The 13322-nt window shown below is 38.4% G+C and overlaps 1 protein-coding gene across 7 annotated transcripts in view; it reads left to right on the top strand.

The window, feature by feature from the left end:
- The window catches only part of ZNF143 (zinc finger protein 143), a 57027-nt gene extending 45017 nt beyond the window's left edge, over positions 1-12010 (top strand). For all 7 annotated transcript variants that reach the window (XM_067038642.1, XM_059069150.2, XM_067038640.1 and 4 more), the window contains 2 exons: positions 9983-10129; positions 11019-12010. In XM_067038642.1, coding sequence (XP_066894743.1) covers positions 9983-10129; positions 11019-11102 — 231 coding nt within the window. In that variant the 3' untranslated portion in view covers positions 11103-12010. The remainder of the gene's footprint in view (positions 1-9982; positions 10130-11018) is intronic.
- The last annotated feature ends 1312 nt before the right edge of the window (positions 12011-13322 follow it).

The following is a 13322-nucleotide window of genomic DNA, read 5'->3' as shown; positions in this document are numbered from 1 at the left end:
ATTTTTGCCAATCTAATGTATCTCTTTGTAGTTTAATTTTTCATTTCTTTTAAAATAAATGATATTGGTTAATAACATTTAAAAACTCTTCTTGTGCTATGCTGAAGGCAGTGTGGGGTTTCACTGCAGCTACCTTACCCTTTTTCAGTGAAAAAGTCTGTCAATTAGTAGCTGTCATTCTTCCTAAATTCGGTTATAGATTCAATACCATCACAATAAAAATTCCAGCAAGCATTTTTGAAGATACAGATAATCTGATTCTAAAATTTACATGAAAATACAAAGGACCTAAAATAGCCAAAACAGTCCTGAAAAAAGGAACAAAATTGAATGTTTTCTACACCTTGAAATACAAAACTCAGAATCATAAAGCTTCTAGAAGAAAAGTGTATGTTTTTGCAACCTTAAGGTAAAGATTTCTTGGACAGGATACAATCAATGCACTAGTAATAAAATTTTTTCTTTTCTGATAAATTGGACTTCTTCAAAATTAATTCTGCTCACCAAAAGACAATGTGTAGTAAAAGATTAGATAAGCCCCAAACTGGGAAAAAGATATTCACACTATATCTGACAGTGGACTTGTATTGAAAATATATGACAGACTTCTATAAATCAACAATAAAAAGGTGAACAACCCATTAAAAATGAGCAAATCATCTGATTGCTTATTTGAACAGACCCCTCACAAAAAAAGGTACATGAAAGGCAATAACACAAAAAAGTGCTCAACATCTTTAATCATCAAAGAAATGCAAGTTAAAATCACAAAGAGATACCATTTCAGACACAGGGAAATAGCTAAAATAAAAAAGACGAACAAAACCAAATGTTGGCGAAGAAATGAAGCAACTAGGACATTCAGCACACTAGTGAGAATATAAAATGTTACAACTATTTTGAAGAACTGTTTGGCAGTTTCTTATGAAGTCGAACATACCTCTACTCTATGACTCAGCAATTCCATCTAGAATATATATTATATGATCCCACTTACACAAAATCCAAGAATAGACAAGACGATCCATGGTGATAGAAATCAGAAAGTGCTGCTTGGCTGGGGAGGAAGTTGATGGAATGAAATATGAAGGAACTGTTCTACATCTTGTTTTAAGTGGTGGTTTCACAGTTGTATCTAACTGTCAAAACTCAACAGAACACCTAAGATCCTGCATTTTTATTGTTTCTAATTTTACCTTATGCCAAAACAAACAAAAAACGCAACCACTAGCTTTCAGGCTGTCTTATGGAATGGTCCCACCTAATCAGTTTGCAGTCATTTCCATGGCTTTAGGATTCCTGGATGGGTTTATAGCCCAGCTTGGGTAAATACACCTTGTACAGATGCAGGTCTGGAAAGATAGTGACTCTAAAGTTCACATTCTTATGTAGCTTATCTGTAGCCTGTGAGCTAGAAAAGTTCTCAAGAGAGAAGGCTTTGAGGGCTAGAATGAAGCCAGGCAGCTTCCAGCGACTAGGGATATCACAACAGGGATGGGGTTTCACTTGAGCACCTGCTGCTGCTACCGCTCCTTCTGCTGTTAACTACATGTAGGCCATCGGGCAAACACTGGCTATCCACTGGGGTGTTTGGACCCCACCTGTGAATTATCTGTAACACTTAAATTGGTTGTAACCATTTCTTTACATGCACGGGAAGAAAGTAGTCAGTTCTTTCCTAAGTCTTTTTTTTTTTTTTTTTTTTGTCATTAACGTTATTGCATTTCTGAGACTCATTTTTCCAGGTGCCTTTGGAAGCCTAGTTAGCAGGTATAGACTAAAGAATCAGTGCTTTCCATCTATTTTAGTTAATTTCAGATTACAAAAGTAATACATATTCCCAATGGAATAAAATAGAGAATCTGGAAATAAACCCTCACATATATAGTCAACTAAATTTTGACAGTCAGAATTGGATCATTCAGTGGGAAAGGGCTTTTCATTTGTCTTTTCAACAAATGGTGCTGGAAAACCTGTATATCCACGTGTGAAAAAACGAAGTTGGACCCTTATCTTATACCATATATAAAAATTAGCGGGCTTCCCTGGTGGCGCAGTGGTTGAGAGTCCGCCTGCTGACGCAGGGGACACCGGTTCGTGCCCCGGTCTGGGAAGATCCCACATGCCGCGGAGCGGCTGGGCCCGTGAGCCATGGCCGCTGAGCCTGCGCATCTGGAGCCTGTAGTCCGCAATGGGAGAGGCCCGCGTACCACAAAAAAAAAAAAAAAAAAAAAAAATATAGCTCAAGATGGATTAAAGACCCAAACTTAAGAGCTAAAACTATGAAACTCTTAGAATAAAACAAAGGTGAAAATCTTCATGATCTTATTTCTTATGTATGACACCAAATACACAGGCAATGAAAGAAAAAATAGATTAGGAGATTATTTCTTACATGTGACACCAAAATGATAAGTGATGAAAGAAAAAAATGAATTGAACTTCTTCAAAATTAAAAACACTTGGAAGTTCCCCGGTGGCCTAGTGGTTAGGATTCCACGCTTTCACTGCCGTCGCCCGGGTTCAATCCATGGTCGGGGAACTGAAATCCCACAAGCCACGAGGAACGGCTAAAAAAAAAAAATTAAAAACACTTGTGCATCAAAAGCCACTACCAAGAAAGTGAAAAGACAATCTACAGAATGAGGGAAAATATTTGCAAATCATATATCTAATAAGGGATTAAAATCTAGAAAAAAAAAAATATATATATATATATTTTTTTTAGGATTTTTTTTGATGTGGACCATTTTTAAAGTCTTTATTAAACTTGTTACAATATTGCTTCTGTTTTCTGTTTTGGTTTTTTGGCCTAGAGGACTGTGGGCTCTTAGCTCCCCGACCAGGGATTGAACCCTCACCCCCTGCATTGGAAGGTGAAGTCTTAACCACTGGACTGCCAGGGAAGTCCCTAGAATATATTTTAAAATAATAAAATAAAATAAAAATAATATTATGAGGGGAAGAATATCTAGACTGTATAAAGAATTCTTATAACTCAACAAGAAAAAAGCAAGCAAATGAATTTTAAAATGAGTGAAGGGGACTTCCCTGGTGGCACAGTGGTTAAGAATCTGCCTGCCAATGCAGGGAACAGAGGTTCAAGCCCTGGTCCGGGAATATCCCACATGCCGTGGAGCAACTAAGCCCGTGCACCACAGCTACTGAGCCTGTGCTCTAGAGCCCGCAAGCCACAACTACTGAGGCCCGCACGCCTACAGCCCGTACTCCACAACAAGAGAAGCCACCACAATGAGAAGCCCGCACACTGCAACGAAGAGTAGCCCCTGCTTGCTGCAACTAGAGAAAGCCCATGCGCAGCAACGAAGACCCAACGCGGCCAAAAATAAATAAATTTAAAAAATAAAAATGAGTGAAGGACTTGAATAGACATTTCTCCAAGAAGATTTACAGATGGTCAATTAGCACATGAAAAGATATTCAACATCATTATCATTAGGGAAATACAAATAAAAAACACAATGAGATCCCACTTCACCTACATTAGGATGACTGTTATCCAAAAAACAGAAAATAACAAGTTTGGGGGATGTTGTGGAGAAATTGGAACTCTTGTGCATTGCTCATGGGAATGTGAAATGGTGCAGCTCCTGTGGAAAACAGTGTTGTAGTTCCTCAAAAAGTTGAACATAGAATTACATATGATCCAGTAATTCCACTTAAAGGTATCTACCCAAAAGAATTTGAAAATAGAGACTCAAACTAAAAATCAGCTATTTACCTTGATGTTAAAATAACAAGTCTCAACAATAAAGACTATTTACTTCATCTTTTTTTCTGTGTGTATGCATATGTGAACAAAATTAGGATTATAATACAATTTTGTATGCTTGTCATCCACTTAACACTACATCCTGAGTACTTTCTCATATCAATTAAATGTTCTTTTCTAAAATATTCTATTTATTTATTCATTTATTTGGTTGTACCGGGTCTTAGTTGTGGCAGGTGGGCTCCTTAGTTGCGGCTCACCTTTTCCTTAGTTGCAGCTCACAGGCTTCTTAGTTGCGGCATGCATGTGGGATCTAGTTCCCTGACCAGGGGTTGAACCCAGGCCCCCTGCATTGGGAGCTTTGAGTCTTAACCACTGTGACACCAGGGAAGTCCCTAAACGTTCTTTTAAAAGGATTTTTAATATTTACAAAATAATCCATAAAATGGATATACATAACATTAACTTATTCCACATTCATAAATTGTTGTGCAAACCTCTTGATTATTTTCATAGGAAACAAATTCTAGACATGGAATTATTAGATTAATGGTATGAACTATTTTAAGCTTCTTGCTACATATTGCCAAATTATTTTCTGGAAAGTTTTAGCAATCATGCCATGGATCTAAAAGTGTTCTTGTTTTCACTGTATTCTCACTAGCATTAGGATTGTTTTTATATTTGCATAATTCACAAGCCAAGGATAAATTATATTTTTACTTTCATTTGTTTGGTGAAGTTGAACATGTTTTTCATATTAGCCTGCATCTGTTTTTTCTTCACTGAGGTAAAATTTACATACAGTGAAATGCACAGGTTTTTTGTTTGTTTTTCTTTGGCCACAGCACGCTGTTTGTGGTATCTTAGTTCCCCAACCAAGGATTAAATCTAGGCCCCTGGCAGTGGAAGCACAGAGTTGTAACCACTGGACTGCCAGGGAATTCCCTGCACAGATCTTAAGTTTATAGTTCAGTGAGTTATTAAACATACACACCCATCCCATCCCAAACAAGATCTAGAACATTTCTATTACCCCAGAAAGTTCTCTTGAGACCCCTTCCAGCCAGTCTCCACCTAGTTATTCTGATTGTATTATTTTGTTTGTTCTTAAACTTTGCATAGTGGAGCCAGAATATGAACTCTTCTGTTTTGGGGTTTTTTCTTTTAACATAATATTTTGCAGATTTATTCATGTTCTTGTGTATAACATCATTTCATTGTTTTTTATTGCTGAGCAGTATTCTGTGGTAGGAATATATCACAATTTGTTGATAGATTCTCCCCTTGAACATTTGGGATGCTTCCAGTCTTTGATTATTGTGAATAAGGTGGCGGTGAAAATTCTAGTACAAGTATATTTGTAGACATATGGTCTCATTCTCTTAGATAAATACCTGTTAGTGGAATTGCTGGGCCATGGGGTAGAGGTATATTTAACTTTATATGAAAGTGCCAAACAGTCCTCCAAAGTGATTTGACTATCATACACTCCCACTAGCAATGTATAAGACTTCTGTTTGTTTCACAGCATCAACATTTTGTGTTGTTACTTAAAAAAATTTTAGCCATTCTAGTGGATGTGAAATGATATATCATTGTGGTTTTAATTTGCATGTAGGTTGCTTAATTTCTTAATATCTGGTACTTCTCTAGATACCTGTTCTTTTTTTTTTTTAATAAGGAAATGTGTTGGTTTTTTAAAAAATAAATTTATTTTATTATTTATTTTTGGCTGCATTGGGTCTTCGTTGCTGTACACAGGCTCTTTAGTTGTGGCGAGTGGGGGCTACTCTTCCTTGGGGTGCGCGGGCTTCTCATTGTGGTGGTTCTCTTGTTGCAGAGCACAGGCTCTAGGCACTCAGGCTTCAGCAGTTGTGGCATGCAGGCTTCAGTAGTTGTGGCACGCAGGCTTCATAGTTGTGGCTAGCGGACTTAGTTGCACCACAGAACGTGGGATCTTCCCGGATCAGGGCTCAAACCCGTGTCCCCTGCTTTGGCAGGCGGATTCCTAACCACTGTGCCACCAGGGAAGTCCAAGATCCGTGTTGTTCTTGATTTTTACTTTAAATCTGTTATGGTCAGAGAACATATTCTGTAAGATTCATTATTTTGAAATTTGAGACTTGTTTTCCCTGTGTCTTTCATTGATTTCCCATTGTATTCCATATGTATTTGAAAAGAATGTGTGTTCTGCACTTGTTGGGTGTAGCATACTACACATTAGGTTAAGGTGGTTGATAGTGTTGTTCAAATAGTCTATAACCTTATTAATCATTTCTGTATTTGTTCTACTAGTTACTAAGAAAAAGGAATTAATATCTCCAACTGTGATTGTGGATTTGTATTTCTCCCATTTAGTTGTTAGGGGTTTTTTTTACTTCCAGTATTTTAAATCTCTGTTATTAGGTGCATACATGTTTCATTTTAATTCCTCGAATAACTAACTAATTATACCCTTCTGTGTTACTTTTTTGTGGTTGCTCCAGGGGTTAAAATGTGCATCCTTAAGGTATTGAAGTCTACTTAGACTTAACATTGTACTACTTTACATAAAATCTAAGAACCTTGCAACAGTATAGTTTCATTCATGCCCCTACTCTTTGTGCTGCTGTGATATATTTTACATTTATATGTTATAACCCTGGCAATGCAACATTATATTTTAGCATTAAACAGTTAATCTTTTAAGTAAGTTATAGGGTGACAGGAAACATAATATTTTATACTTACCCACTAATTTATCATTTCCAGTGCCTTTTATTCCTTTCTGTAGATTTGAGTTTCCATATGGAATCATCCCTTTGGCCTGAAGGATATGCTTCAGCATTATTTGTAGTGCAGATCTACAGTGACAAATTCTGTTTTTGTTTATTTGAAAATATATTTATTTCACCCTTCTTTTTGAAACATTTTTGTTTTGAAGGATATTTTTGCTAGATATGGAATTTTTGGTTGGCAGTTAATTTTTTTCTTTCAGCACTTTAAATTGTCTCTGTCCTTCATTGTTTCTGATGAGAAATCAGCCATCTTCATATCATTGTTCCCCTGTATATATCAGTTTTCCTCTGGCTATTTTCTAGATTTTTTTAGCAATGTGATTATGGTGTGATCTTCTTTGTATTTATCTACTAGGTTTCTTATACATAATTATAAGACAATATATATAATATTATAAAACATCATATAATAATTTTGGGGGGGTATTTGTTTTTTACCAGATTTAGGAAAAGTCTGGCCATAATTTCATCAAAAGTTTTTATTCTGCCTCATTCTGTTTCTCTTTTCCTTCTGGGTCTCTAATTATATGTATATTAACTTGGTATTGTCCCACAAGTTTTTGGGGAGCCATTCTTTTTTTAATCTTTTTTCTCTGTTCTTCAGATGGATAATTCCTATTGATCTTAGAGTTCACTGACCTTTTCTTTTGACATCATCATCTTCTGTTAGGCCCATTCAGATAATTTTAGATATTCTCATTTTTGATTGTAGAATTTACTTTTTTTTTTTTTTTTGTGGTACGCGGGCCTCTCACTGTCGTGGCCTCTCCCGTTGCGGAGCACAGGCTCCGGACGCGCAGCCTCAGCGGCCATGGCTCACGGGCCCAGCCGCTCCGCGGCATGTGGGATCTTCCCGGACCGGGGCACGAACCCGTGACCCCTGCATCAGCAGGCGGATTCTCAACCACTGCGCCACCAGGGAAGCCCGAATTTACTTTTTTTTAATAGTTTTCATTTATTTACTGAGATTTCCTCTTGTGTGCATTCCATAAGCCTTTTAACATATTTATAATAACTGTGTTAAAGTTCCTGTTTGCTAATTCTAACATTTTGGTCATCTCATGGTCTGTTTCTACTGACTTCATTTTCTCTTGACTCTGGGTTACATTTTCCTCTTCCTTTTTTTTTTTTTTTTTTTTTGTGGTACGCGGGCCTCTCATTGTTGTGGCCGCTCCCGTTGCGGAGCACAGGCTCTGGACACGCAGGCTCAGAGGCCATGGCTCACGGGCCCAGCCGCTCTGTGGCATGTGGGATCTTCCCAGACCGGGGCACGAACCCGTGTCCCCTGCATCGGCAGGCGGATTCTCAACCACTGCACCACCAGGGAAGCCCCATTTTCCTCTTCTTACGTGTTGTAATTTTTTTATTGCATTCTGGACATTATGGATGATACATTATAGAGATTCTTAATTTTGTTATCTTTCTCTGAAGAATGTTGATTTTGCTTTGTCAGGTAGTTAAGTTACTTGTAGAGGCCGTGTTTTATACTCTATTAAAGTAGTTCTGTTTTAGTTTTGCCATTTAGTCTCAGGGTGAATCTTCAGTCCTGGGATACAATCTTTACTCCTAAAGTGTGGCTCTTAGGGTTTCAATGGAAAGCCTGAGGTATTTTCCAAACCCCTCTAACTTGGTGGGATTGAAATTCTAAATCCTGTCTGTCCTGTGGTATCGCTGAAATCTCTTCTCAGCTTTTCAGCCTTCTAGCTGCTGCTTTCTACCAGATTTATTGGAACCTCCCCAACACGTTTGCAGTTCTGAGGCCTTAAAGAATTGAGGCGAGTTTATACACAGGTTTGGGAGCCCCCCTTCCTCTGGTTTTCTCCTTTCTAGGATATCCCTCTAAATACATAGGCATTCTGGCAGCCATAGACTCCAGTATCTGATAGCTTAACTTGCCCTGTGCTGCTCAGACTGGTGAGTGCCCTCAGTGGAAAAGCTATTTAAACATAGATGTGACCCAGTGTGGTTCCCTTGTTTTGAGAATCCCCTCCATTTCCTGCCTGCTTTTTATCATTCACAACTGCCTTCAAATGGTTGCTTTTTCATATTTTTTTCCACACTTTATGATTGTTATCTGCAGGAAGGGTTAGTCCAATATAAGTTACTCCCCCGCTGCCATACTGAAATCTGTTGCTGGACTATGGAACATTACTGGAATTGATCCAAGCTAAATATCTATTAGCTCTAAAATCTAGCATTTTTAATGGATTAGTGGCCAAGTAAAATAGTAGTTTCAGTTTTTAACTTATTCTTTCTCTGAGTTTGGCTGCACAAAATTCTTAAATATCATATAATAGAAGTAATTGATGCCATTTTCTTTGTTATCCACATAGCAAAAGCTATATTTGTGGTTTAAGAGCCACAAAAGCACTTTTAACCACTTTGACTAGATGCTTCAGGAACAAGATGGAAAGATTCCATGGAATCTAAAAGAGGAAGTGCGTATAACAAGATGTGTTGCTTGGAATTCCCTGGCAGTCCAGTGGTTAGGACTCTGCGCTTCCACTGCAGGGGTCATGGGTTCGATCCCTGGTCAGAACTAAGATCCCTCAGGCCATGGTGAGGTCCCCTCCCCCCAAAAAAAAGATAGTTGCTATTTTGTCAGTAATGGTACTGGTACTTTGTTTTCCTAGTTAATGGAAATCTTTTTGTTGTTGTTTTTTTTGGCAGCACCATGCAGCTTGCTGGGATCTTAGTTCCCTGACCAGGGATCGAACCTGGGCCCTTGGCAGTGAAAGCACCGAGTCCTAACCACTGGACCGCCAGGGAATTCCCAATGGAAATCTAATTTTATTTTTATTTTTTATTCTTTTGTCTTATTTTTTATTTTTAAAAATTTTAATTGTTTTTTATTATTTTATTTTTTAATTTTTAAATTTTTTATGGAAATCTAATTTTAAATGCAACAGATAAACAGGAGAAAATAGTGTCTCTACCAGTGATCCAAACTCGGGAATAAATAGACATTTGAGGTGTGAATTAGTCCACATGTGTAACTTCCCAGGCAGCCGCTTAGGGATAATAGAATCTAGGCACAGTCATGTCTGTCCTGGTTAATGGAGCCTGACATAGCGAATCCACTTTTTCAGTGTCCTCTACTCTGTTTTGCCATTGGCTCACTTCATAACCTTAGATATGTCCCTTGTGTCTGAGCCTCAACTTGCTCAAATAAAAAAGAGGAGTCCATGGGAATTCCCTGGTGGTCCAGTGGTTAGGACTGCCGCTTCTCACTGCCAAGGGCTCAAGTTCAATCCCTGGTCGGGGAACTAAAATCCCACCAGCTGCGTGGCACAGCCAAAAAAAAAGAGTCCAGAATAGACAATATGTAAGGTCTTTTCCAGCTTTAGGCTTTTACAAGTGTATGGTCAGAAGGGGGGTTTTTCCTTTTGAATTTGAAGACAGTCCCTTGTGTTAAATGGATTTTAACCTATTTAAATCATAGTTTTAATTTTTCTGTGTATTTTTTAAGGTTGCAATTGTGGCTCAGGACTTGGCAGCATTCCATACTGCATCATCAGAAATGGGGCACCAACAGCATAGCCATCACTTAGTAACCACAGAAACCAGACCTTTGACCTTAGTGGCAACATCCAACGGCACCCAGATTGCAGTTCAGGTGGGTACAATGGCAACTGTCCTCCATTGACAGCAGTGCTGCTCAGCTCTCAGCCTTGTACACTCTGCTTTATGCGTAACCTTCACAGAGGCAGGGTACAGAATCATCAGTATTACTTAGCCACATTAAGGAAATTGCAGTAGACTCAGAGACTAAAACTTTGTTTTCTCCCATCCTTGTATATTCTAGGGGAATTTATAACAAGAAAAATAAAGCTCCTGGTATATATATATATATATATATATATATATATATATATATATATATATATATATATATACCTGTGTGTACCTGGCCAGCCATCTTTACTCTCAGAATAAAAGTCTAATTAGGCAGGATTCTATAAAGCACTTAAGAGTTATTTTTTGGAAATGAACCTCCTGTAAACATAGACCCCAAGTTAGTCCTCTGAGAATCACTGCACAGCTGTATTTTATGGTGGGGAATGTCAGAAGACTGTGAAGAACACATTCTCTGGGAAGTCACTGCATTCAGGCAGAGAATCTAGAATGCTAGGTGTAGATTACCTTTCCTTGGGAAGATTTTTTTTTTAATGTATTTACTTGGAAAAGGGTTAGAACATACTCAGGAAAATGCCAGCTATTGGTTTTAATTTAGTTTATGGGCATAAAAGCTAAAGGCTCAGGAAGCTCTCTATCTCCACTGGAAAAGATGAGCATCATTTTGTTCCTTGCATGTGTGAAGAAGGTTTATCAAAATCCTAAATAAAGAAACTGCATCCCCAGCAGGAATTTGTTTTTATGTTTTGTGGATCAGCAGTAGTACCTTAACAAGCCCAGGTGTCAGAGTTAACGAGAGAAATTTTACTTCTGGTATGTTATATTTCTTTGGCATCTTGACTCTGGTTTTGTGTATGTTCTTGTTTCAGCTTGGAGAACAGCCATCTCTGGAAGAAGCCATCAGAATAGCATCCAGGATCCAACAAGGAGAAACGCCAGGGTTGGATGATTAATCCTCAGAACAATGGAGCAATAAAGTAAGAGGAGCCTTTCATCTTCAGGCAGCAGAGATCCATGAAGCCCGGGCCCAGGAAAATTAGAAATTTTCCATTCCTGAAACACTGTACACATTTTTATGCAAGAGTGGAGAACATTTTATTCTTGACGCTTTTGTGTATATAACCCTTGGAAAAGATTTCCCAAACTGATTCATTGTGTACAAGGAAGTATGAAATTAGGGCAATATGGTAAATTTTTATGTTACTCTTTTATCAGATTGCAAAATCCTAGAGTCTACATGCAAGACCAGTGAAGTCTTATGGAGTCTTATGATGGATTTTTAACTTACTGTGAAAAATTAAAGGCTGTGTCTAAAATGTCAAAGGTTTTATACATCAAACAATCATAATTCCAAAAGCCATCATGGATAATAAAGGATGTAAAGCCTTCACATATTTCCCTCAGCTAGTAGAGTGTCTGCAGTTTTTGTTCTACTGTATACTTGTCCATTTTTATTTGTATCTCACGGTTTGAAGACTATTCATTATAGTTTTCCATCCCTGTTAAATACCAGCTCTTCAAGCTGAAGTGCTAATTGTATTAGCATTACATTGGATTATCTATAAAATTGCAGAGTTTGGTTATTTAAAATTAAAAAGTTAAATCCAGTACTTTGGTTTTGTTAAAGATTTTCCTTAGCGTTCAGTTTCTTGTTACTGTTTTTTTAAAATAATGAACTATCAAAGTTTGACCACAGGCTGGAGCCCGGGATAATAGTGCTGTAATTGGAAATGGCTTTACTCTGAAAATTAGGTTAGTGGTTGGTGTAAATTATTTATTTTTGCTTATGTACTTTTGTTTTAAAGCTTATTTACCCTAAAGTTTATTATTAATTTTGAATACAGCAATTTTTTAAATGTTACCTTTATATTTGTTTCATTAAATTGGTATGGAGTTGGGGGGAAGTGTTGTAGAAAATATCACGAACATAATAAAATACAACACATATATTGAGAGTATATTGTGTATCAAGCACAAAATAAGTACTTTTCTATACATTTTTATCTACTCATAACAATTTTGTGAGATATGTGGGATTTACTACTCCTGTTTGTACATAAGGAAGCTGAAGGTCCAAAGAGGTTAAGTGTCTACCCAGGCCTTACAGCTGTGGTGAGGCAGGGCAAAGACTTAAGAACCCAGACTTTCTGCCTCCCAAGTCCAGGGTGTTTTTTCACCACACCACAACTGCCTTCTCAGATGATAACCTGTGACAGAGATTATCAAGTTGAGCTTTGGTGATCTCGATTGCCCAATGACCTGAGCACCTGAAAAACCATCTCTAATGTTGGAAAATCAGTGTAGGGTCTACCAAGGTCCAAAAAAGGGTGTGTGTGTGTGTGTGTGTGTGTGTGAGGGTTGTCCTGCAACAATCACTTCTTTGCCGTTGTTCACCATGCTTTGTTTGCCAGGGAGCTGAAACGTGGCTGTTTTTCATTTCAAGCCTTACAGTAAAAAGGAAAAAATGTTGTGCTGTTGTATTTAATATAAATGTTATCTTTGATCAGGTTCTTTGAAGTCTTGCTAAAAAGGGTCATGATTTAGTCATTTGAAATGGGAAACCCTTCAGGGTTGGGCAGGGGGATTGGCTGCTTTCCCTTCAAAGCTCTTCATAGATAACATTAGAAAAGGTCTCAGTCACCCACAGTCTCAGTCTCCATTCTTGACAGAGACATTTAAACACGTAACTCCCAGCTGAGGCTTAGAAAGGGGCCAGCATGGGGGGATAGAGGAAGAACAGAATCTCAGACTCATGGGGTGGTGCTCCCACCTCCTGGTCCCAGGTCTGGCTGCTGACAGGGAGCGCCTCAGCTGGGCCCAGCTGGGTCTGCTGTGCTTCCCAGAACCAAAACCCAAGCTCAGCCTCCTTAGTCTTTGCCTTCCATCTACCTTTGTTCAGGTTCCAGGGCGTTTCTTCCTCGCCCCAGCTCCTTTGCCAGCTGGATTGGGCAGTGCAGAGCTGGATGCGGCTGGTGGGCCTGATTATACCTCAGCTCAAAAGAAAATGTCTTCCTACTGGCACCAGAGAAAAGGGCAGAGGGGTGCTGCTGGTATGTCCCCTATCTGCCTTCCTGCGAAGGGACCTCAGGAGCATAGGAAGGTGGCATGTTGCCCCAAGGGAAGACTCCAGCTGATGTACTGAGAGTTGCTAGTAAAGCTGGTGTGGGCTTTCT

This window comes from Kogia breviceps, chromosome 7 (genome assembly GCF_026419965.1).
Source record: "Kogia breviceps isolate mKogBre1 chromosome 7, mKogBre1 haplotype 1, whole genome shotgun sequence".
Lineage (NCBI taxonomy): Eukaryota > Metazoa > Chordata > Mammalia > Artiodactyla > Physeteridae > Kogia > Kogia breviceps.
The sequence above is the reverse complement of the archived record's forward strand: the minus strand, read 5'-3'. Positions and strand labels throughout refer to the sequence as shown.